Source organism: Mauremys mutica, chromosome 2 (assembly GCF_020497125.1).
Source record: "Mauremys mutica isolate MM-2020 ecotype Southern chromosome 2, ASM2049712v1, whole genome shotgun sequence".
Lineage (NCBI taxonomy): Eukaryota > Metazoa > Chordata > Testudines > Geoemydidae > Mauremys > Mauremys mutica.
The window spans coordinates 78,618,955-78,645,037 of record NC_059073.1 but is presented as its reverse complement, the minus strand read 5'-3'; the positions used below and the strand labels follow the sequence as shown (position 1 = coordinate 78,645,037).

Here is a 26,083-nt window from a genome sequence, read left to right as displayed (position 1 = left end):
TGTTTCTCAAACTTTTCCACCTCATATAATCACACATAAATGTAGGGACTTTCCCCACTCATATCTAGGCATAGATGAAAGGATGGTTGCCACTTCCCTGGACTTGTTCACAAATCCCAGATTGAGAACCCATGCCTTATGTACAAAAAGAACAACCATGTTTATTTCCATGGAGATAGAATTTAAACAAGGATAATAATCTAACAAATACCTACAAGTAGTAAAAAGGAATTTCCTAAATTCCATAAATGAAAAGTTAAAAGGAACTAAAGAGTCATTTTCAATACCAGAATACCAGATCAATTTTTCAACAGTTATTAAATCTCAAACAAATTACCGGTACTTTAATTGAGAACACTTTCTCTAAAGTGACTTGAAGTAAAATATGAAAACGCCCATAGGAAACAAATCATACTTATTTTAGTGAACAGTGATTCAAAACAGGATAAATATTTTTTCTCATTGCCATGGGATGTTGTGATCACTTGAAATATAACTGGGTTAAAAAAGACCTATAAAAGTTCACAGAGCATAGGTCCATCAATGGCTATTGGCCAAGATGGCCAGAGGTGCAATCCCATGCTTGGGACAATCCTAAACCTCTGACTGCCAGAAGGGGAAGAGAGGGTGAATCATTCCAGTTGCCCTATTCTGCACCCTCCACCTGAAGCTTTGGTACTGGGCACTGTCAGAGACAGGAGCCTAGGCTAGATGAACCATTGGCCTGATCCGGTATGGCTGTTATGTTTTCTTTGTAAATATTACTAGTATTTCATAGATAACATTATATTTGCCATAGAGGTGCACAGAGAATCTTATTTCCTCACAGTGAATAAGTTATTCTGCAAGCTTCTTTCTCCCCACTTCCAATAAGTGTATGCTGAGATGTCCATGATCCATTAGCTTTTCCAGTGATATCAATATAGCTGAAGTTCTTTTCACTATGTTATGCAGGAAACAGGATAGAAAAGAAGGTGGTAGCATGCAGGTAGGAGCTAGTGAGGAACAGTCAAATGTTAAAAAGTCTTATTTAAATACAACACATGACAGCAGGCAACTCAATATTGACAAAAGGTACAAAGGGTTATATACTAATGCCAGAAGCCTAAATACTAAGATGGGTAAACTAGAGTGCTTGGCATTAAATAGAAGCAACATTGTGGAAACTTGGTGGAATGAGGAAAATCAATAGGGTGCGGTAATATCAAGGGACAAAATATAGAGGAATGACAACGTCTTGCTGGTGGGAGAGAGGCAAAATGCGCCAAGGAAATCAGAGTCAATTAAAATAAAAATCTTGAGACTTAAACTCAATAGAAATTCCATGCTTAAACAACCAAAGTAGAGCAGTAAGAATATACTACCAACCTCCTGACCAGGACGGTGACTGAAAAGTTTAGCAAGATTACAAAGGCTATAAAGACAGAAAAAGCTATTATAATGGAAGATTTCACCCTATCCTCATATTGACTGGGTATCTATCACCTCAGGAAGGAATGTAGAGATAAACTTTCTAGACACCATTAGTGACTGCTTCTTGGAGCAACTAGTCCTGGAACCCAGAAAAGAAGAGGCAATTCTTGTAAGTTCTAGGTGAGGCACAGGATCTGGTCCAACAAGTGAATACAGCTGAACCACTTAGTATAGTCATCATAAGGTAATTAAATTTAATACTTCTTGTCAGGGCGGGAAATACCAAAGAAATCCACCACAGTGCATTTTATCTTCAAAAAAGGAACCACCCAAAAATGAGGAAGCTAGTTTAATGGAAATTAAAAGGAACACTCACAAGGAAGAAATGCCTGCAAACTGCATGGAGACTATCTGAAAACAGCATAACAGAGGCTTAAACTAACCGTATACTCCAAATAAAAAACAGTAAGAAGCAAAAAAGTGCCACCATGGTTGACCAGCAAAGCAAAAGAGGCAGTTAGAGGCCTCCTTTAGAAATTGGAAGTCAGATCCTAGTGATGAAAACAGAAAGCAGCATAAAATCTGCCAAGTCAAATGTAAAACTATAATTAAGCAGGCCAAGAAAGAATTTGAAGAGCACCTAGCTAAAGACAAAAACTAACAGCAACTTAAAAAAAAACCCACTACATCAGAAGCAGGAAAACTGCCAAGCAGTCAACTGGAGCCACTGGAAAAAAATCAAGATGTTAAAAGGAGCTCTCAAGGAAGACAAGACCCTTGCAGAGATGCAAAGAATTCATTTAGCTTCGGTCTTCACTGTCGAGGATGTTGGAGAGATCCCCACACCCATGCCATTCTTGTTAGCTGATAAATCTAAGGAACTGTCCCAGATTGAGGTATCAATAGAGGAGGTGCTGGAACAAATTAATAAAACTAAACAGTAATAGGTCACCAGGACCAGATGGTATTTACCTAAGAGTTCTGAAGGAACTCAAATATGAAATTGAAGAACTACTAACTGTGGTATGTAACCAATCTCTTAAAATCAGCCTCTGTATAAGATAACTGGAGAATAGCTAATTTAACATCAAAAAGGCTCCCAAGGCAATCCTGGCAATTACAGGCTAGTAAGCCTAATTTCAGTACCAGGCAAACTGGTTGAAACAACAGGAATGCATAGTTAAACATGATATTTGAGGGATATCAAGCTTTTTGTAAACAGAAATTATGTCTCACCAATCTATTTCTTTGAGGGTATCAACAAGCAGTGCACAAGGGTGACCCGGTGAATATAGTGTACTTAGACTTTCAGAAAGCCTTTGACAAGGTCCCTTACCAAAAAGTCTTAAGCAGCCACGGAATAAGTGGAAAGATCATCTTATGGATCAGTAACTGCTTAAAAGATAGGAAACAAAAGGGTAGGAATAAATTGTCAGTTTTGACAGTGGAGAAAAGTATATAGCAGAATCCCCCAACAATCTGTACTAGGACCAGTACTGTTCACCATATTCATAAATAATCTGGAAAAAGGGGCAAACAGTGAGGTGACAAAATTTGCAGAAAATACCAAATTATTCAAGATAGTTAAGTCCAAAGCTGACAGCAAAGATAGCACAATGGCAGATAAAATTCAACATTGATGCGTGCAAAGTAATGCACTTGGAAAAAATAATCCCAACTATCCACACAAAATGATGGGGTCTAAATTAGCTGTTACCACTCAAGAAAGATCTTGGAGTCATCAGGGACAGTTCTTTGAAAACATCCAACTCAATGCGCATCAGCAGTCAAAAAAGCTAACAATGTTAGAAACCATTAGGAATGGGATCACTAAAACAGAAAATAATATGTTGCTACATAAATCCATGACTCGCCCACACCTTGAATACTGCATGCAGTTCAACTCACCCCATCCCAAAAAAGATATATTAGAATTGTAAGAGACGTAGAGAAGAGCAACAAAAATGATTAGGGGTATGGAACATCTTCCATGATAGATTAAAGATTGGGACTGTTCATTTTTACAAAAGAGAAAATTAAGGGGACATATGATCAAGGTCTATAAAATCATGGATGGTACAGAGAAAGTAAATAAGGAAGTGTTATCGATCCTTTCACATTACACAAGAACTAGGGGTCATCCAACTAAACTAAAAGGCAGCAGGGTTAAAAACAAAGAAGTACTTCTTTCCACAACATACAGTCCACCTGTGGAACTTTATGCCAGGGGATGATGTGAAGGCCAAGAATATAACTGAGTTCAAAAAACAATTAGATAAATTCATGGAGGATAGGTCCATCAATGACTGTTACCCAAGATGGTCAGAGACACAACCCCATGCTCTGGGTGTCCCTAAACCTCTGACTGCCAGAAGTCAGGACTGGATAATGGGATGGATTACTCGAAATTGCTCTGTTCTGTTCACTCCCCCCCAAAACATCTGTACTGGCCATAGTCGGAAAACAGGATATTGGGCTATATCTACCACTGGTCTGACCCAGTATGGTAATTCCTATATTCTTAACACAAATACATATGTAGTATATCAGATATTGATAATCTAAATGTGAATTTTTAAAAAGCAGATTGAGTGTTGCCCAGGTCCCTAGCAAATAAGCCCATGCCTCTGTGCTTACATTTTGTTATTAGTGTTTGCCACCATTGGTGAACGGGAGACCAGGAAGATCACTAGTGTATTCAGTATGCTAACAAACAATAAAACCTTACTCTAGAATTACATTCTTCTAGCCAGCCTAGGTGGCCTTTTAAAAAAAATTACAATTGTATTCATATCCTTCCAGCAATATGTTTTTGGCACATCTACCAAAAATTAATGAAATTCCTGGAAGACCCAAGGCCACTGACATAGTAAGACTAATGCCCTGATCCTATAATTGACAGTGCATAGATGAACTGTTGTGCAGAGCCCTATTGACTACAGGGGGCACAACTTAGGTAGATTGCTATATGCTGTCAACTGCAGGATTGGGACCAAGCTCTGTAAAGACGTATGGTGCTGTAACTGGTTCAAGTTTTATCAACTTCATGGAAGAGTGATAATTTTGCAAGGCATTTGCCTAAGTTGAGTCAATAAAGGAATCTTAACTTAATTGCCAAGATGAATACAACTCTATTCTGACTTATGCACTTGATACTAGTTTCTCAGTTTTGCTAGAGGTGGCAGGAGCACAGAGATAAATACAGATTTCATATGTAGCTACATCCAAGGTTCTCATATGAATCAGTCGGAGAATCAAAAGGTTGTCACGTTGACTAATCACCAGTCCTGATAAATAGATGATTACTTACTGGGTAAATAACCAAAAGAATTAGAAAGTTTTAATGAGGCTGCAGCAATGTCTCACAATTTAATACAAAAAACAGCTGAACTATGTGGTTTTTTCATCACTGGGTATAAAGGAAGATACATATATTTCTATGGTAATTTGAGTTATATACAATTAAGTACAATATGTTCAGTCTACCTAGAATTCCCCTCCTTTACTTTCAAATGGCAGTGCAGTGCAGAACAGTCCTTCCATCATTCTTCAGCTCCCAAAAAGTAACCTGTGTAATGTTATTGACAATACAGCCATACTCTACCTCCTTCTCTCTTCAACCCACCCACCCTCCTCCTTGGGGCCTGGAACAAAAGTGATAAACTGTATATAAAATGCTTTACAAGTTGTTTATTATCAACCTTTCAAATGAACATTATATTCACGTACCTTTATGCAGGGCCGGCTGCAGACCCCAGCGCGCCAAGCGCGCGCTTGGGGCGGCATTTTGCCGGCAGGGCGGCAGGCGGCTCCGGCGGACCTTCCGCAGTCATGCCTGCGGGAGGTCCACCAGAGCCGCGGACCAGTGGACCTCCCGTGGGCATGACTGCGGAGGGTTCGCTGGTCCCGCGGCTCAGGTGGACCTGCCGCAGGCATGACTGCGGAAGGTCTGCCGGAGCCGCCTGCCGCCCTCCCAGCGCACCCTCTGCAGGCGCGTCTGCAACAGGTCCCCCGGAGCTGCGGGACCGGCAGCGCGCCCCCTGCGGCATGCCGCCCTGCTTGGGGCAGCCAAATTCGTAGAGCCGCCCCTGCCTTTATGCCACCTCAACCAATTAAGGTAGCTTTATTTTTAATTACAAAAAAATTGTTAACATACTAATTTCAAGCTACTATGTTTAGCCTGAAGTCTAACAATATGCCTTATACCAACTTGTTGTACATATTTAAATTGGGAACCTTCAGATTGTACCACAATGTAGAAAACCATGTACATGTAATTTAAGCAGCCATCTATAATATACAGATTTCTTATTAAAATCTAGACACAGTTTATGGTTGGGGGAAAAACTGGTATATGAAGCCAGATAATATTGTGTATTTTAGATCTTCACCTCAGGTTAAACATAGTTTGTTATTAAAAGAAAGGATGAGGAAATGCTGGTTCTTGCATGACTCGTTTCCTTTCCATACTTCTATATGCATCATATATATACAGAGATATATTCCACAATTCCAAAATAGCTTTGTAGTATACAAACCAACTCAGGTATAAATAGACAAAGGACAAGAGTCTGTGTATCACATTTCATTTCAAATTGTACTTTGAGTTTCAAGAGCCTTCAGTTCTCAAGTACAGTGTAGCAGGTACTGGTGTCACAAGCATAATGGAAAGGGAAGATACTTGACAGCATCTCAGACTGGGACATTGCCATCCATTACTGAGTTCTCGCCCACTGCCCCAGGAAACAGTGGACAAAGCAAGGATATTCCAGCTGTTTAATCACAATATACTGTATGCACTAATACACAGAGCGCTGAGCATCGAAAAGCATTTACAAAGCCATGATAACTGGAGTAGTAAATACTACAAATCTCTCTTTAAAACCAAATACTGCAAGGAAGTTATTGATTTTTTAACTGATTTTATGTAGAACTCTAGCCATGTGTCATAGGTCTCACCCCCACTCTGAACGTTAGGGTACAGATGTGGGAACCTGCACGAATACCTCCAAGCTTAACTACCTGCTTAGATCTGGTCTTGCTGCCACCATCCAGATTTCTGAGTTATCTGGAAAACTCTGTCTTCCCCCACCAAAACCTTCCCCTCCCTGGGTAGCCTTGAGAGTCAAGTCCCTGGTGAACACTGATCCAAATCCCTTGGATCTTAAAACAAGGAAGAATTACTCCTTCCCCCTCACCAATCTCTGGTGAGTCCAGATCCAATTCCCTTGGATCTAAAAAATAGGAGAAAAAAATCCATCAGGTTCTTAAAAAGAAGGCTTTTAATTAAAGAAAAGAAAGGTTAAAAAAAAAAACACCTCTGGGAGACAGAATATAAGCTGATCTCACAGATTTAAAACACAGGATGTTCCCCTGGGCAAAACCTTAGTACACACAAGAATACCCAAATTTGATTACTCCCCTAACTGCACAAAGACAAGTTACCAAAAAAAAAAAAAACCCACCTATTTATTCCTTTCTAAAACGTACTACTCTGATAAAAGGCTGGTTCTTCGATCTTTTCCACTCGGTTGAAACTGAAACTGACTTTAAACAAAGAAAACTTCCCTCCTTCCTTTTGAAACATCTTGTTCCCCCATTGGTTCCTCCGGTCAGGTGTCAGCTAGGCTAGGTGGACTTCTTAACCCTTTGCAGGTAAAAGAGGCATTAACCCTTAACTATCTGTTTATAACACCATGGTTTTAGGAAAAAAACAGACATTGCATCTGTCTAGATGTACGCAATACTACCCAGTGTTGCATTTAAAAATGCAGCACCAGCCCTGTCCAATCCTCACTAGAGTGCATGAGGTTTAGAGTACCAGTAACAAGCACACCTGAAAATTTAATTAAGGTAGCAAATACTGCTCAACAGCAAACATTTTCCATATGGAAATAAGTCATTTACTTTCTATTAGAAGCCAAAGAAATAAGAGTTTAATTTATCTAAGTCTTACATACAGTTTGCTCATAGAGTAAAAGGAAAGTGCATATATCAAAAAGTACATATACCTGATGTTCTGGCACATTCAGGAGAAGGCATTTAGCACCCTCTGAAAAGGAAACTTCAATAGCAAACCTGATTTTTTTAATTGCAGGTGTAACTTCATTGTGTACAATCTTGAAGCTAAATATTTAAGATCACAGATCTAGTTATTTTTATAAATTATAATGACGGCTATGATTTTTACATGGAATCCGTGACTTTCAGTGACCTTCATGAATTTAGCCATGTCGGCCAGGAGCTGCAACGTCCCGGGATGGTGATCCTGCCCCCTGAAGCTCCGGCCACCACAAGCCGTGTGGCCATAGCTCCTGGCCACCTTGGGCAGTGGGGCTCCCCCGCAGCTCCTGGCCACTGTGGATGGTGGGGGCCCCCTAGAGCTCCTGGCTGCCGTGGGAGACCAGGGAGCCACCAAAGCTCTGAGCCACCAAGGGCAGCTAGGCCCCCGGAGTTCCAAGCCACTTACAAAGCTCCCGGCCAGCGTGGATGGAAGTAGGTACCCCGGAGCTCCAAGCCCCCAAAGGCGGTGGGGGACCCCAGAGCTTGGAAGGGTGCCCCGCAGCTGCCCAAACTCTGCAGGCTGTGGGGAGACCCTGCAGCTGAGCTCCCCATTTTGTCAGGGATATTTTTAGTAAAAGTCATGGACAAGTCACAGGCTTCCATGACTTTTTCTTTATTGCTAATGACCTGTCCATGACTTTTACTAAAAATATCCATGACAAAAACCTTAGCCTTAGTTATAACAGCATGTCATGTTATAAATTAGCAAACTAAGTAAAACCCACCTCATTTCTTTGCAACAACAATTATTAACTAAGACAGAAGAGCTCTTATAAAGTTTTCTCCTCTTGGGAATGAATCAAATCCACACAGAAAACTTCAATAGGATAAAGGAACTTTTACTGTATATCAATATTAGTATTAAGGTTATAAAATGAGCAATACTACTATTCACATAGAATAATTGAGAAGAATAAAAGAGGGAAGTATTTTCATTTGAAATACTAGAACAGTCTGACAATGTACAATTCCATGTGGTCAAACAAGGGGGGGTGGGGGAGAAACAACTTTTGTGTATCAGAAATCTGTCCACTCTGCACTTAGTTTGACCCTAAGGAATGACCACAAATAATTCGTTAATTAGAAGCAAGAGTAGAAATGTTGATGATAATAGAAGAAAAGTCATACAACCATCACCAACAATTTTTATTTTTGGAAAAAAATGAGGACTACACACATCTATGCCAAAGAAAGTGCCAAACAGCTACAGCAGGATGGTAAGGAAAGGTGGACGAGGCACACGGAAAAGGAATAGATAAAGGGCAATTTGGCAAACCCGCACCAATCACAAAAAAAAATACCTGAATAAAACGTGGATGTGTTCAGTTCCATCAGTGTGTCTTTCCAATTATTGTACCAAGGAACACTAGCTTTAACTGAGCGATCTGATAGAGAAAACATGGTATTATTAAGCTAACCATTGTCAGGTGCAAATATACTATCTGCTCTTAGGTTTTGGTAATGTGAAAGACTAAAGTACAGTACCACATCTGCCACCAGGACCTGAAACAATTTGTCTCCTGAAAACTAAGTATTTCATGCTACAAGTTAGACATTTCACCATATGCTATCAGAAATCTTTGTTTCTTGTGAACCTCAAACTCCCATTGATTTCAATGGACACTGAGGTTTGCATATGAAGAATCAGAACCATTCATTAAAAGGATTAAACATTTCTATTTGTCAGTTTTTCCAGAGAGAGAGAGAGAGAGAGAGAGAGAGAGAGAGAGAGACAGACAGACAGACAGACAGACAGACAGACACAATAACCTTAGCCAAATTTCTCAGATTACGAAGACGACAGCTGTAACAGAAAAGGGATTAAGTAAGAGTAATGAACAGAACTAGTTACAAGTCAGCTAAATTGTATAATGCATCACAGTTCTCCAGGATAAAGTTTCTTAATTTTTAAGCTGTACCTTGCAGCTGATGGTCGTTTCCTTGTTCTTTGCTATTAATAAAAAGGATTTTAAAAACATCACGTAACTGAAATTTCAGACTGATACCTTGTGGTAAACTGATAAAGAACAGTTTCATCTACTACAAATAAGAACAGTGACTTAATTAAGAAAAAAGGCTAAAGCACTTTACGGTTATCACACCAAAAATAGTTACTATAGCCATGAGAAGCAGCTTCACAGGCTCTCACAGGTTTGCAATTAAACTCACAACAATATTAAAAAAAAACAACATTCATATTACTTGTTGAAGGAGAAGGTGGTGGAACACCACTCTGAATACTTTTCATAACAGCTTTCAGCATAGAGACCAGGGAGTCTGTCATGTCCTAACATAATGCAGCAAATTTACATTGGCCAGCAAGAGCAGATATATCCTGGCGGCATACTGCTAGTTCCCCAGAATGCCCTAAAACAGAAGAGTACAAAAGCACAGAAAACTAAGAAAATTCAGTTTAAAGATAGTATTCTAGGGGAGGCAGATTCATGCATCCAGAATATATGGCTCTCCCTATATATTGTCAGGAGGCTTCCTGACAAGGATGATTAGAAACAAGAAATTAAGTTTTAACAGAAAGAACAGACACAGTTTGTTTCTCCCTAAGTGTGTGTGCACGCGCGTTTTTCTTAGTTATGAAACAGGTATTCAAAATTGTAGGTAACTGGACCCAGCATTTACAGCATTACAGGAAAAACAGATATTCCAATGTTGCATTCAAATATACTCAACCTGAAAAAATGCAATGTTTGGAAGAAGATTATGGGAGACTTCCTCATGAATAATGGACTATGGTACATGCAAGATAGGAATTCCATATGCATCTAAATCTCCATATTTCTGAAGATTTTCACTATGTAAGGAAGACTTAAGCAACATCTTTCATAGGCAGCTAGAGACATGGAAACTGTGAAAGTGGCTTTACAAACTAATTGTTTCTGCAAGAAACTATCCCTGAACACTGAAATTTAATAAATTAATCACCAAAATTTCATGTCATGTTACAGGGTTTAGTTCTTTAAAACCGAAAGATGCCCTACAATATTAATGCTGATTTTCAGATATTCTAACAAAACACACTACAATAAAAGCTACTAATCCTCACAGAGTTACAAGCAGATATCAGAAACTATTAATGGCTCACTAGGTCTTAAATCCAGCAAAGGACTTCAGTGTATGCTGAACTTTTTAAGCACACAAGTAGTTCAACAGGATATTCATACTAACATGCTTGCAGTTAAGCAAATGCTTTCCTGGATTATGGCCTTAACTTGGAGGAGTTCAGAATTGTCAATCATATCTCATGATATCTGGTATTTTCCTTAATGCTTCAGTTCCTGAAGTTTCGGGCAATGATATAAAAAGTTTAACTTTCATTTAAAACTGTTTCTGACCATCAAAGCTGCATGGAAGAATTTAAATGTGTCGATCTTAAAGGCTCAAAAACAAGAAGGCAAGCAAATCTTCCCACCACTTCCCAAAGTTTGCTCTTAAAATCATGATTTTAAGAGCATGGTGTTGGCAACTTCCAGTATTGCCAATCTAGTGAGGATGAGTATAGAAAGAAAGAAAAAAAAGTTAGGTACAGCTTCAAAATATGACAGTACTATGGTGGCAGTGTTATGGGCTTGTTTTCACAGATTTAGATGCCCCATATCAAGTACACGATATGCTTACATTTACACTCGGTTAGAAAATAATTTTCTATAATACAACAGTGCATAATGCCTTAAATATTTGATTTCAGAATGTAAATCTGAATGGCAGCTTTATAAACTTGAAAGGTGGCAATAAAATCTGTTGGAAGAGTATTTGCCCAAAATAATTGGAGGATTTTTTTACATAGATCAAACTTTTCCTTGTCACAATTAACAATCCAGATTTAATAATAAATCTGATCAACAAGTGTTTTTAGCATTACATTAACATTTGGAATCAAGTTACATATGATGAAACAAGATATTGAGTAAAAATTGTAATGTGTACTACTGAAGTACTTTAAATGAGCATCACAATATTAAAAATTTAGCAGTAGTACTCAATCTTCAAGGAAACTATATTAAGTAAAAATAAGCTGCAAATGTTTTGAAAATGTAAAAAAACTCCAATTTAAGATAGTGGAAAAAATATAAAAAAAATATACAGAATAAATCTTGTTACATACCACTTATGTTGAGATCATAATCTCCTGCAGTAATCACATTAGTTACTAATCCTTCTGCTGGTTGACTGACAGATACAACATCATGTAGAAGCTTCCGAATGCCTCCTGGCTGAGGTGAGTGGGTAATAATGTTGTTGACAGCAATTTTCAAGTTTTTAATTACGTGAAGCTGGTTGTTAGGATCTCTCATGTGAACTAAAAGAAAAGAAAACAATTGTGTTAAACTGAGTATTCTATTGCAGCGCCTGTATTTTAGTTCTGGATGTATCAACATTTAAAGAGAACTTACATAACTAAAAAGATTGTTCTTGGGTTAAATTACAATTTTCTCAATAAAGAATCCTGTGGCACCTTATAGACTAACAGATGTTTTGCAGCATGAGCTTTCGTGACTTGCATCCGACAAAGTGGGTATTACCCACAAAAGCTCATGCTGCAAAACGTCTGTTAGTCTATAAGGTGCCACAGGATTCTTTGCTGCTTTTACAGATCCAGACTAACACGGCTACCCCTCTGATAATTTTCTCAATGCCACCCTAGTTTCATGCTGGAATAAGATAGTCTTTAATACCAAAGTATTAAATGAAAATATATAGGCTAGGACCCCAGTCCTTAAATGGACTTAGACCCATGTCTGACTCTTTAGTTGGCTCCGTCCACCATTTAGGCACCACTGACATTTTCAAAGCCACTGTTCAGCTACTATCTAAATCCATAGATGCTTAAGCCCCCACCAGTCTGATACTAGCACTTATACCACCCCACACTTAACAAGCCAAAGCTCTGGTGGCCCCAAAGTTGGATTCTCAAACTAAACAGAGAAACCACCACCTCACTAGAGGACCCAATCTCAAAAATGTGCTCTAAATATGCCTAACACTGTTGCCACCCAGCCCCCACTTCAGGAAGCCCAGATGCAGGCCATTGATAGATGGAAAAGCAGCAGAGTACCTGCACAAAAAACACAGGAGGGCACAGAAAAATGTAGGGCAAACACAAGAGTGGAATCAAGCATAAGTAGAAGACAGACATATGGTTTCAGCTGCAAGGACATGGAATACTGGATCAGTTGACCTGGCTTTAGTACCTAACTCTAGGAGAGGGTTCACAGTTGAGGATCCCAAGTGGAAGGAGTCACCTATCTCAGGCCCATCAGCCAGGTGCACCAAGCCAGCCGCTCCTCAGCATTACTCCTGGCTAGCTCAAGAAGCTCCCCATTCAACTGTCCATCTTCTGAAAATCCCTTAATCAGGCACTTGGTTCTCCCCGGGCATTATATGGAAAAGCTAGGCACCAAGCTTGAGGCTAAAAATTCCACTGAGGAGCAGGCCACCTAGGGGTAGGGGTTAGGTATTGTAATGATGAGCGGAGCAACAGACAAGCTGGATTCAGCTACCTCAATTCATTTTACTCCCACAACTCAAAGAAAACATTGGGTATGTGCACGTCAATTGTAATGAGCGAGCACAATAGCTACACGGAAGCCAACAAGTTACAAAAGAATCCTCAATAAAAGCTAACCAAAAAGGCTCCCAGAGACTTGTTATGGAGCTCTCAGAATTATTTCAGTGGAAGCTTTAATAGCAAGCCATCAAAGGTGACTATCCAGAGAGTTGTTTCACAAAATTATTTTCACAAACCGGAACAAAATAATTCAGAGATAAGACTATCACACTTCTGTTATGCCTACAAACTCTCACAGCCTCTAATTACTGTCTCCTGTTATGTACCAGACATGCTGCAATACCTTGACAATAGGATAGACAATTAATTAGCTTACCTTCAATGAAGATTAACTATGAAAAAAGTAATGTTAATTTTGAATGTCTATGACCTAATTAGATGTCATTTAACCAAAGCCCAGAAACTTGGCTGTCTTAGCTGGATTTTAAAAAGAGACAAGCATAGCAAACTGCCAAGAAGTTCCACTCAACGATGTATCAAAAATACTAAGATAACAAACTGCCAGTGTCAAAAATAATACCAATCATTTTTTAATCATGTAGTTTGATAAAGTCTGGATTTTTTTCAAATGATTCTTGACAGGAATAGATTTCTTGTAAATGCTGAGACAAACCATGGCATATTCATCAGTTTCCCATTAGTTTTTTTATTTAAAACCAAGATCCATTATTTAACCAAAACTAAATTTCTTTGTATAAAAGTTATTTGTATTGCAGTAGTACCTCAAGAATCTCAAACAGTGATTGGCCCTCACTGTGAAACAGCTTTATACATATACAAAGAAAGAGAGCTCGTGCCAAAATACCAGAAACTCAAAATAATGAAACAGAGAGATTTAAGATTCCCTTTTAGATTTCCCTCTCTAATTTGGCAGCTTATGCAGAATAAGTCTTATATGTTTTATGGTACTAATTTTATCTTATAAGCAGAGCCATGCTTTAGGTATTATTTGTAGTACGGTAATATCTAGAGGCCCCAGCCATGGATCAGAGTCCCATTGTGCTAGGCACAGTACAAACAGATAACATGATGATAGCTATCTGCTCCGAAGAATTTACTATCTAAGATGTTACTGTTCTAGGTGACTTTGATTATCAGGCAATAATCAGAGGTCAATTAAATAAAATAAAAATAAAAGATCAATTAAAACTTCTGCTCAGAATTTAGCAGTGGTCAACAACCCATAAACTGAGATGACACATGGCATGATATAGCTAATAACTTTCATATTAATTCCTGAAATACTATATTCAGCTCTGGTTACTCTTGCTCAAAAAAAGATACAGCAGAAATCAGGGGTTCAGCAACATGTACCAGCAACAATCAGAAGTATGAAAAGGCTTCCAAATGAAGACTGAAGAAACTGCAACTGTTCAGTTAGGAAACAATTATGAGGCAACATGAAAGAAGTATACAAAATATTGAATCAGATACCAAAAATAATCTGAGGACTCCTACAGTTACTTACTCTTTTCCATAATAAAATGGGTTATTTGATGAAATTCAAAAGGTGACAAATTTAAACGTGATTAAAGAAAACCTTTTTTTTTTTTTTTTTTTTTTTAAAGACAATGAATACTTAACTTGTGCTCATGAGTTCCACAAATCATCACTGAAACCAATAGCTTTGCAAGATTCAAAAAGAGGAATAGACATTTATATAAACAAGAGTATAAATTACACCAGATACAAAAAGTTAAGGGATTAATTCTTCCTGCCTCTGACAAGTGCTAATCTGATGGACACTAGGAAGAAACTTCCCCTATAGCAAAATTATTCCCTAGTTGTCCACTACAAGGTTTCCTGCAACTTTCTCTAAAGCATCTAGTACTGGCTGATGTCAGAAACAGAATATGGCACTAGAAGAACAACTAATCTGGTTCAGTATGGCAATTCATATCTTTTTATTATATAAGGGCTTGTCCACAGGGGAAAGCTATTGCAAAATAAGCTATAGTGTGAATCCAAAGCACAACAGCTACTCCACATTAACTCCCCAAGTTGACACTCATATTCCTCACTAAGAGTGCCTTTGTGCGGTTTTAAACTAATTCAGAATAAGAATGTTCACACAGGTAGCTACTGAGGAATAGCTATTGTGGTCTATTTCCCCATCTAGACAAGCCCTTGTAAAGTAGGAATACACTTTTTCAGTAAATAAATTAATCTTAAAAAGAATCGAGCTACAAATTGGCAGCATCAGTTTAACTGCCAATAAAGGTGTGTCTACACTGCAGCTGGGAACAAGCCTCTCAGCACGAGCAGACAGGCTGGTGCTGGGGCTCAAACTAGCAGTGTGAACACTGAGGCAATGGCTCAGGACAGCCACCTAACCTAGGACCAAGAGGGTAGCATAGATACAGGTGGCATAGCGATGCCATAGCATAGACAGAACTTTTCATTTGGCCACAGCTAAGTACCTGATATTACATTTTCTGCTCCCTGATTTATAGCTGCCTCTTGCTCTCCAGCTTACCCCACAACAGGGAGTTAACTATAGTGTGTATTCCCTGTATTTTCCAGGCAACTAAAGCAGGAGTCAACTTGCAGCCAAAGAGTGCAGTCTGCTGAATTAAGATACAGCAGCCAAAGCCCAGACAGCCAAGCCACTGGAAGTGGCTACAAGCTGTTCACTTCCCTGACACACACAGGATGTTTGGAACCAGGCAGTCTGGACAATGGAGCCAAGGTGCCTGGAGAAAACAGTGGAAAAAATTTATCCTCAAAAGTCATCAAATAAGTCTTCAACCATGGTTGTATGTGTTTGGACGGAGGATTGAAGATATTTCACTCGGATAAAAATAAATTAACATTGCTTTGGGATTTAGTTCCACCCTGCCATGGAGTAAACAGAGCTGTTTATATGGACACCAACAAAAGTAGCAGGTAGTGACTGAAGTCACAAACACAGCATCTTTACATCACTGACTACAGAATAAGTTAATAGCTGTCATTTAGAAAAATATGGAACATTTTCAACTGGTACAAGAGAGAACCAAATCATGTCAAACCAGCACTGCTTCCTTCTTTGACTGGCCTACTGGATGAGGGAAGCAGTAGATGTGATACATCTTCATTTTAGTAAGCCTTTTGACACAGGCCTATGTGACATTCTCATAAGCAAACTAGGGAAATGTGATCTAGATTAAATTATTGTAAAGTGGATGTATAACTGGTTGAAAGACTGTATGCAAAACAGTAGCTATCAATGTTTCGTTGTCAAACTGGGAGGATGTATCTAGTCTTGAAGCAGTCTGTCCTGGGTCTACTATTATTCAACAATTTCATCAATGACTCAGATAACGGAATGGAAAGTATGTTTATAAAATCTGCAGATGATACCAAGTTGGGAGGAGTTGCAAGCACTTAAGGAGGACAGGATTAGAATTCAAAATAACTGAAATTGGAGAACTGGTCTAAAAATCAACAAGATGAAATTCAAAAATGTACAAAGTACTACACTTAAGAAGAAAAAAATCAAATAGATACAAAATGGAGAATAGTTGGCAAGGCAAAAATAGTACTGCTGGAAAAGAGCTAGGGGCTATAGGGCATTACAAATAGACTATAAGCCAACCATGTGATGCTATCGTCAAAAAGGCTAATATCCTGGGATCTATTAACAGGATGGAAAAGTTAAGAAATCAAATATTTCTGCCTCTGACAAATGTAACCAGACAGACATTGGGAAGAAAATTCCCCTATAGCAAAATTTTTCCCTAGTTGTCCACTACAACTTTTCCTGCAACTTTCCTGTCATATTTAAAACACAAGAGGTAACTGTCCCACGCAGTCCTGTGTCTGGTTTTGTGCATAACACTTTAAGAAAGATGCAGACAAACTGGAAAGAGTCCAAAAGACAGCAATGAAAAATGATAAAAGGTTTAGGAAACCTGACCTATAAGGAAAGGTTAAAAAGCTGGGCATGTTTAGTCTGGAGAAAAAAAGATAGGGAAAACCTGATAATCTTCAATTATGGCTCCATCTACATTTGGAGCTGGGGGTAGGATTCTCAGCTCGACTAGATATACTCACGCTAGCTCTCATCAAGCTAGCATGCTAAAAACAGTAGTGTAGAATGGGCAGTGGCAGGCAATGACACAGGCTAGTCACCTTGAGTACAAATCCATCTGGACCTTTGCATACAATTTTGGGGAAGCTAGCCCTCCTTGCTGCTCGCCATTGCCACTTCGGCTAAACTACTATTTTTAGTATGACAGCTCAAGAACTAGCACAAGCACGTCTACCCGAGCTAAGAATCACAGCCCCCAGCTCCAAGTATAGATGTAGCCTATGTTAAGGGCTATTATATTGTTCTCCATGTCCACTGAAGATAGGACAAGAATATCAGCCTAATCTGCAGCAAGGGAGAGTTAGAAAGTTCTTCCCTCTATCTAACCTAACCATGTGGACAATTAAATACTGGAATAGGGTTCCAAGGGCGGTTCTGGAATTCCCATCTTAGAGATTTTAAAAACAGGTTAGATAAACCCCTGCCAGGAATGGTCTAGGTTTACTTGGGTCTGCCTCAGCATGGGGGAGCTAGACTAGATGATCTCGTAAGGTCTGTTCCAGTCCAGAAAGATTAAATGTAAGTTTATCTCATACGAGTTTGACTTTCAATTTTGCCTATTGGCAACTGTGAGAAATTCAAATGATAGCAGTGGGTTGGAAGCGGCCTACTTTTGCTGCTACTCTCCTTAAAAAAGGGCTCACTTTTTAACCTACTACTATTACAACACCTAAAATGGCTACAACTAAAGGACAATTAAAAAAAATCTATTTTGTGCATTGTATTTACTATGCACATTTTGTCTGTCATCTTCCAGTCAACCAGATTCCTCTGTAGTTTGAGAGTTTTTCCATATTGCAACAAAAAGAGGGAAAAAATATTTTTGAAAGCTGAAAAATATGGTTGCAAACAAAGATTGGCAGGTGAATTCAGTGCAGATGTAACACATGGAACTACTTTTAACATTTTAAATTGTTTAGATTTCAAGTTGGTAGAATCCTCTGAAACACTTTATAAAGTAACTCAGATACAATTCAAGAAGTATTTTGAGGAACTGGACTTGCTTGAACTTCTGTAATTTTTCCCACCATAAGAAACTGATATAAAACTCAGTTCAGTTGATGCTGATTAGACAACAAATCAATATTAAATGCTGCAGAACTACCTGTAATTCTCCTCATGAGCTGAACTTTAAAAAGACATTCAATTTAAAATCACTGTTCTTTTAAAACGGGCCTTGCCAGAAGTTTGCAGGCATGTACTGCAGTAAGTGGGATGTCAAACGTTCTGGGGAAAAACCTGACCAAGCGAGATTTCACTACACTGGTATTTAAAACGAAGAACTTCACGGGTTAATACCCCCCCGAAAAGAGAATCACTTCTAATCTGTGGGTACTGCTACGCCCCAGAGCAAGCCCACATCCAGGAGCTCTCCTCCTCCCACCACCGACTGGGAATCGCCCCTTCCCCCGGCGTGACACAGTAGCGGGGCTCGGGGACACCTGCCCCCACCTGCATCTGTTCCCCGACAACCGCTCGGGCCCAGGGCTGAGAGGGGCTCGCATCTCCTGGCCCCGGCGGCTTGACGGGCCCGGCCCGCGGCAGCAGGACGCCCCAATACCCTCCCTCCCCACCCCCAGCCCTATGGCGGGTGCAAGTGACAGCTCCTCTGCCCCGCCCCGGCGACTGCCATGTAAACAAGCCTCGTCCCACCCGCTGCCGGCACAGACCTTCCGAGGTGAGGCGGCAGAAGGGCTTCACCAGCTCGGAGAAGCCCAGGTTGTTCTTGCGGGTGAGTCTCTCCGCCTCCTCGCTGCACAGCGCGGCCACCAAGGGCACGAACGAGTCCTGGATGAACTCCTGCACCGACTGCACGCACTGGGCCATCTCCCCGCCGCAGGCCCCGCAGCCGCTCTCCCGCCGCCGCCGCCTCCCTCAGCCGCGAACCGGCTAACGCGCTCCGGCCGGGACAGGGCCGCACGCACCCCCAGCGCCACCAAATCTACCCCGCCGGCTCCTCAGCGCTCGCCCGGAGCCGCCATATTGAGCCCGAACCGAGACTACAGCCCGATCCCGGCAGCCTCCGCGGCCGCTCACGTGATGGGTGGAAGGTAGGGGCGGGGCCGTCAGCTGAGCGAACGCCGGGGTCGGAAGTGGAACGGTGGCGGCCCCGCGCCCAAAGCCAGACTTCTCGCCGCTGTGGGGCCACGCGTCACAGTTAGACGCTGCGCGCGTTCGTTCTCGGGCTGCCAGCGCGAGCGCGGCTGAGTGCTCGTGCGCGCCCTCCTCTGTCACCCCGGCAGGGAGCGCCCCGTCCCCCATCGACCCCTGAGGGCGCGTTACCGCCTTACACAGCGCTCGGCCCCAGATGCACCGTGTCCAGCCCCCAACCGGCCGGGGCGGGCACCGTGCCCACCCAAATGCACAGCTTCTAACGTGCCAGGGGGCACCTGCCCCGCCAAATGTGCAGACACCAAACTGCTGGGGAACATCACGTTCAGCCAAAGGCACAGCCCTCCAGGGCCAGCTTTAGGCCAATTCCCCCGAATCGGGCCCTGTGCCCATACGAAGAGCACCTAACTTAGGCGCCTTTTTAATTTTTTTACTCAGCCGGTGGTGGTCAGGGTCTTTGGTGGCAGGTCCTTCACTCACTCCGGGTCTTCGGTGGCATTTCAGCAGCGGGTCCTTCAGTGCCGCAGAAGACCCAGAGCGAGTGAAGGACTCACCAAAGTGCCACCGAAGACCTGGACTGCTGCCGGGTATTCAGATTGGGCCCTGCACTTACTAAAGCTGGCCCTGCAGCCTTCAACCACCCAGGGGACTCTATGCAGGGCTGGCTTAACCTTTTGTAGGCCTGGTGCCAAAATTATTTGTGGGCTCCCATGGGGGCAGTGGAGCATGACATGGGGAGGATGGTCTCCGTAGTGAGGTGCAGCCCAGTGCGAGGGCACTATTTCCAGATCAGCAGTTGCCAGATACACAATGGCCCACCCGGCCCTGTGCTGCCAGTATGCCCCTTTCCCTCAGGGGTGGGCCATGCCGCACCACCATCCCGCTGCCCAACACCAGAACACCCCTGATTCCCTATGGCTAGAGCCACCCCAGAACCCACCATAAATGCACAGCATCTTGCACACCACCACCTCTGCCTAGCGCCCCTCTGCTCACAGCCCCACCGCAATTGCCAAGCATCCCACACAGAACCCCCATTTCCTAGTGCCCCAACACACAGAGATCTTTCCCGCCCTCTCACAGCCCAGCACCCCCACTCAGGCCCTCCGGAGACCCATTCCCCAACGCTCTGCCTCCCAGCACACACCAGCCCTCTGCAAGGTGACTATCTGCCAGGCTGCATCACCAGTGCAGCCAGGGGCCAGGGTTGGTCCCAGGGTGGGGAATTGCTCCTGCCCCTCAGGAGTAGCACGATCAGCCAGGACAGGGACTGCTCTGGCCAGCCTCCCTCAGGACCCACTTGCCTGAGGGACCCAGCCAAGCCCCTCACACTGCCGTCCTCCACAAACTGGCTGAGACTGGCCAGGCTTCTGCACCTATGCCAGGTGGCTCAGCTCCAGGGAGACAGGTGGGGCCCCACAGGTGATAGGAAGCAGAGACTGTCCAGAGCCGGAGATGTACTGGGGTCCAGCCAGGAGGCAGAGAGAAGCCGGTGGGTGTGGCCAAAGGGTGGAGAGGAGCCCTCAGCTGGCCAGCGGGCAGGCTGAGAGGAGCAAGTGGTGAGCGGGAGGCAGAGGGAGGAGAGCCAGCAGGCTCCTGGGGTCTCAGGGCACAGTGCAAGCAGAGCAGGCCAAGGCCCCTTCTGAGCATAGCCTGGCTCCATGGCACCACTGGCGCCACTGTAAAACTAGCACTGACCCCAGGTCCCAGGCAAACAGCCAGTTGTGTACAGTTCCTGTGCCAAGGAACATAATTCCTGAGACGCATACAACCCCAACATGATTCATGCTTTGCCAAGCGTCACACAGTATCCAGCCCCCAGGGGACAGCACACCGAGAGCAAACCAGGAAATCCCAGAGTATATGGCTTTCAGAGAACACCACACTGAACCAAACAGAACGCAGAGATGATTGTCTCCAGAGGGCACAATGCAAAATTAAGCACTGTGACCCACAATGCTGACCGCTAGAACTAAGTGAAAATATTCAGCTGATGCTTTTTTGGCAAATAATGTACATTTGGTGACATCAAAACATTTTGAAAATTTGTGTTGCTTTCGTCAACTGGTTTCAGTTAGAAAAACCTCAAAATCTAAACATTTTGATACTTTGGTTCAAAACAACTTTGTTTCAAAATTTCCTTTAATTTTATTTTTTTTAAATCAAAAATGTTTTTAAATGGTCAACATCTAAACAAAACTTTTCAGTCAACCAGAAACATTTTTTTTTAAACTTTTCAATTTGCTGGGGGTGGAGGAAAAATAATTAAAAATTGTTTTCTGTTTGACCTGAATTGCCAGAGAACCAAAACTTCTGTTACTCACCTGTCTTTATTAAGAGCTTCAGAAACAAAGACTCACAGGGGAAGGAGGTTTTCTCCTTTGTGGGGAGAGGGGTACCCCATGGTAGTGTTGCCAACTCTCATGATTTTATTGCAAGTCATATGATATTTCATGTTTTTCATAAACCCCACTACTGGAGTCATATGATTACATGAGAATCTCAGCTTCCAAAGGCCATGTCTACACTATGGACACTACAGCGGCAAAGCTATGCCAGTGTAACCCCGTAGTGTAAACGCAGACTACAGCAACAGAAGGGGTTTTTCCATCACTGTAGGAACTCCACTTTACTGAGTGATGGTAGTTAGGCTGACGGAAGCATTCCAATCTAGCTACAGCTACACTGGTTGGCATAGCTATAATGATCAGGGGTGTGGATTTTTCACTTCCTTGGCTTCTGTAGCTATTTCAATCCAAGTTTTAAGTACAGACCAGGCAGGAGTGGCAGAAGGTCCCTAAAAGTCAGAGGGCCAACAGCAGCCGAACCGTGGCCCCACTGCCCTGCCCCTTCCCTCCAAGGCCCTGTCCCCGCACTGCCCATTCCCCTGAGAGCCTGCCCTCACGACGCTCCTTCTCCCCAAGCTTCTGTCTTTGAACCACCTCTCCCCCCAGGGCCCCGTTCCCACACTGCCTCTCCCACCAAGACCTCATCCCCCGCTTGCTCCTCTTCCTCCACTCTCCCTTCCCCCATTGTTCGCCCTTACAGCCAGTAAAAAGTGAGGGGGGCCATAGCCCCCTGTTGCCCCCCGTTCTGGCACCCCTGAGACCATGCCTAAATTTCACAGCAGCAACCTTACTTTCCACAGCAGTGTTCCTTTGTTTCCATCTTCCCTCACCCACAGTCCCTCAAAAACACACAGCTGTGGCTCATAGGTGAAAACACTCATTGACATCAGTATTTTTGGTGATTGTTTCCAACCATGCATCCGACGAAGTGGGTATTCACCCACGAAAGCTCATGCTCCAATACGTCTGTTAGTCTATAAGGTGCCACAGGACTCTTTGCTGGTTTTTCCAACCATGGTTATTTTTGAGGATCGGATTTTTTTTCTGCTCACCAGGCAGCATTACTCCACTTCTTGAGCCTCGGTTCTTGTAACCAGCTACAGCATTTATCTCCCTGGTTCCCCAAAGCTCAACAGTTGTGCTGTTTTCCAGGCTACCTGGTTTGTGCATTATCACTACACAGCCTATACTTCTTTCTTCTCCCCTACCTGGCTGGAAGCTGGACTCCAGTTCTCGATCTCCGGGTGGCAAACTTCTTGTGTCTACTTCCATGGAATAGTGCAGGGAACATACACTTTAGCCAATTTACTCTCACTGTGACTGTGGGGATAGCTGCAAGCAAGAGGCAGCTGTGAGCAGGACCCGGCAGGGCAAGGAGATAGAAAACAAAATGTCTGACACCTGACTGTAGCAAATTAGTGAATTCCATGGCAGAAATGCTGAATTCCATTAAAACGTGAGAAACTACCATATTCTACAGCCATGGAAGCGTGGTATCCACAGGACCCTGATTGAAATGAATAACCTCTCACACCTCTCAGAACTATTGTTTCAAGCTCTCTAAACACACAGGTAGAGGACACTGCATTGGTTTACATTTGATTCATATTCTAGATGTTTTCTATGGCTGTGTCTACACTATACAGCCCTTGCCAGCATAGCCCCAGCATAGATGCAGATAAAAACACCTTATAGAAGGAGTTTTTCAGACAATGCAAGAACATCACCTTCCCAAACAATGTTAGCCATGTCAACAGAAGCACTCCTCTGTTGGCACAGCTGCATCTACACTGGGAGTTTTGTTGTCATAGCTGTATCAGTGAGGGGTGTGATTTATGTCACACCCCTAACCTACAAAGCTATGCTGATACAAGTTTTTAGTATAGACCAAGCCTTTTTAACCATAAGAGCTAGAAACATAATTTAAAAACAAAATGAAATCCCAGATACTGGAGATTCCACAGTGAGTGAATTGTGTAACAAATTCTATGGCCACAGATCCATGGAACGCCAGAAGCTCCGGTTAGGCTTACTACAGGCTTTGTGTGAGCAGTCCAAGGTGGTATATATTGAGCACCACATAATTATCTAATATTATATTGAAGTATTAATTTAATTTTATTGTAATACAGAACAATGCATCACATTCTGCACAAGGCTTATTTTTTTACCTTTTTTAGACATCTTATTTTTGCAGTATTTATTCTTCATTATTCATAAATAAGATTTTGAAAAAAGCCAAGAGAATGTTAATTTTTTTATGAGGTGTGTCTTAATAGAAAAATCAAATAAAACTCAACTTTATGAATTACCAGTACAGAGTATCTAATTGTCTTCCCCAACAAATTCAAGTCCCCTTCAATGTTCTCTGAACCTTTTCCCGCACTCCAGGTTTCACTGCAACTCCACCTCCTGCCTCAACTCAATTCTGCACCTTCTCCTTTGGGTGAAGGACTACTATAGTTCTTAGGTAAATTGGAACATTAAGAAAAACGATGACATTATTGTATTATGTATTAAGAGCTCACTCCTGCAAGATGATGGGGCTAGAGTGCTCAGCATCTTGCAAGACTGATGGACCTGGCCCAAAGCCCATTTAAGACAATGGAAAAATACTCTTTGACTTCACTGGGCTTGGATCAGGCTGTAAGGCTCAGATCCTTCAAAGATTTAGGGCTTGTCTACACTTGGAAATGTACTGAAATAGTTATTCTGGAACAATTTTTCTGGAATACTTATTTCAATATAAGCCCTGATCTTATCCCAGACATCCAAATTTTCACCTCTGTGGTGTGGTCTCCTGGCATGTCCAGGGCCACCGAGAGCAGGTTCAGGCCCCAGTGAAAAAAATTGTTCTGGCCCCTCAGCAAGGGCAGACCGGCTAAACAGGGCCGACAATGCCGGGGCCCCGGTAATTTGTACCGGCTTCCCCTCCTCTCGTCGACCCTGGGCTTGTCTTAGAATGAGACATGGGCTTTATTATGCTCTGGAGTTTTTGTTTCAAGCATTCACTTGTCTGCCTTTCTAATGGAAATCAGATAGCCCAATCTTCAATGCACAGATTTGCTTCAGGGTATTGTATCCCAGATTCACCATCCCTTAACATGGTGCAGTCAAAAAGGATTCAGATAAAACCACTTTTATTTACAAGGCCAGAGGGGCACTGGATAGGACACATGCTATTATTATTAATTATTTGTATTATGGTAGCACCCAAAAGCCTCAGTCAGGATTGTAGCTCCATTGTACAAAGAAACAATCTCTGCTTTGAAGAGCTTACAGTTTACAAGTAGGTGTGATAAATGGTAGGAGGAAAGGATAAAAAGGTAGGATAAGGGTAATAGTAATAAGTTAACATAGTTCCACAGCCTAGCTATAAAAAATAATGGCTCTGAATCATTTAAATTTTGTATTTATTATTATTAGGGAAGAGATGGGGGTGAGAAAAATGGCAGGAAGGAGGAGGAAAAAAAGAAAGGGGAAGTGGGACATTGAGGGAGGAAGCTTGAGAGAGTAAATGAGTGAGAGGACAGATGGAAGGAAGGAAAGAAGCAGAAGGAAGAGAGAGTGAGGCTGGCAGCCCAAAGAATGAGAGAGAGGGTTGTGGGAGATCAAAGCAAACAACCAACCAGCAGACAGAAAATAATGTCCAAAGTTCAAATTGTAAAAAGCAGGATACTGACATCATCGTGTCTTAAGACACCTCACTCTTTATGCCACTTTTGCTCCCAGCAATCGCCCAGCAGACTCTTGCTCCTGGAATTGACTCTGACCCTAGAAGTGTTGTGATTCTTTTCCCAGCTCATGCAGCTAGGCAATGGGGAGTGTGCTGGGGCCTGATGCCCTTGAAGAAGTTCTTCCACAGCTCCAGAATGTTGCACTTCCTGTTGGAAATGTTGATTGCAGAGAAAAATAAAATAAACTTAATCAAACTTGCAAACATTAGGATCTGCAAATGAACCCAATAGGTTCATTTGCAATTATTCACATATGAGCAGAAGCCAATTTATACATATACATGTTAGTGGTTACACCAGGTGCTTGGAAATTTGCACCATCAACTCCCTATTGCCTGGGATCCTGAAAGCCGAAGTTGAGCTTTGGTTCATTTCAAGCTCCTGGAAGTGCACAATCACAGAGGGGTTGTCTTGACTAAGAAAAGTGGTCACACAAACAAATTCTATGTAATATAGTACAAGACCATTCTGCAAACAAATTTTGTCACCTTCATGCAGCTGTAGTCAGGAACTAGGGAGCTCTTGAGATCCCATAGCTGTGTTTTTGTTTTATACATCTGGCTCCACTGCAGTCAGTGGCAAACTCCCATTGATTTTATCCCCGATGCTCTTGAATTCCAATTACTGTTTCTACAGTAGATGGTGCTATTGACTATTGGCATCCGGATTGCCAACAGCTCTAATTCCTGAATATACACACAATGTGAAGCTTATGGTTTAAAAAATCTGAGTCAGTTTAAAAATACTAAATGAC

At 42.1% G+C, this 26,083-nt stretch overlaps 1 protein-coding gene across 8 annotated transcripts in view; it reads right to left on the bottom strand.

The window, feature by feature from the left end:
• Positions 1 to 19,120, bottom strand: part of TRAPPC8 (trafficking protein particle complex subunit 8) — a 112,663-nt gene extending 93,543 nt beyond the window's left edge. For 2 of the 8 annotated variants that reach the window (XM_045005506.1, XM_045005511.1), the window contains exons 1-3: positions 18,803 to 19,118; positions 11,597 to 11,791; positions 8,778 to 8,861 (exon numbers count right to left, since the gene is read on the bottom strand). In XM_045005506.1, the coding sequence (XP_044861441.1) occupies positions 8,778 to 8,861; positions 11,597 to 11,791; positions 18,803 to 18,959 (436 nt within the window). In that variant the 5' untranslated portion in view covers positions 18,960 to 19,118. Of the gene's footprint in view, positions 1 to 8,777; positions 8,862 to 11,596; positions 11,792 to 18,802 lie in introns of all 8 variants that reach the window. The other 6 variants (XM_045005507.1, XM_045005508.1, XM_045005509.1 and 3 more) reach the window with 4 other exon arrangements.
• Between the last annotated feature and the right edge of the window lie 6,963 nt (positions 19,121 to 26,083).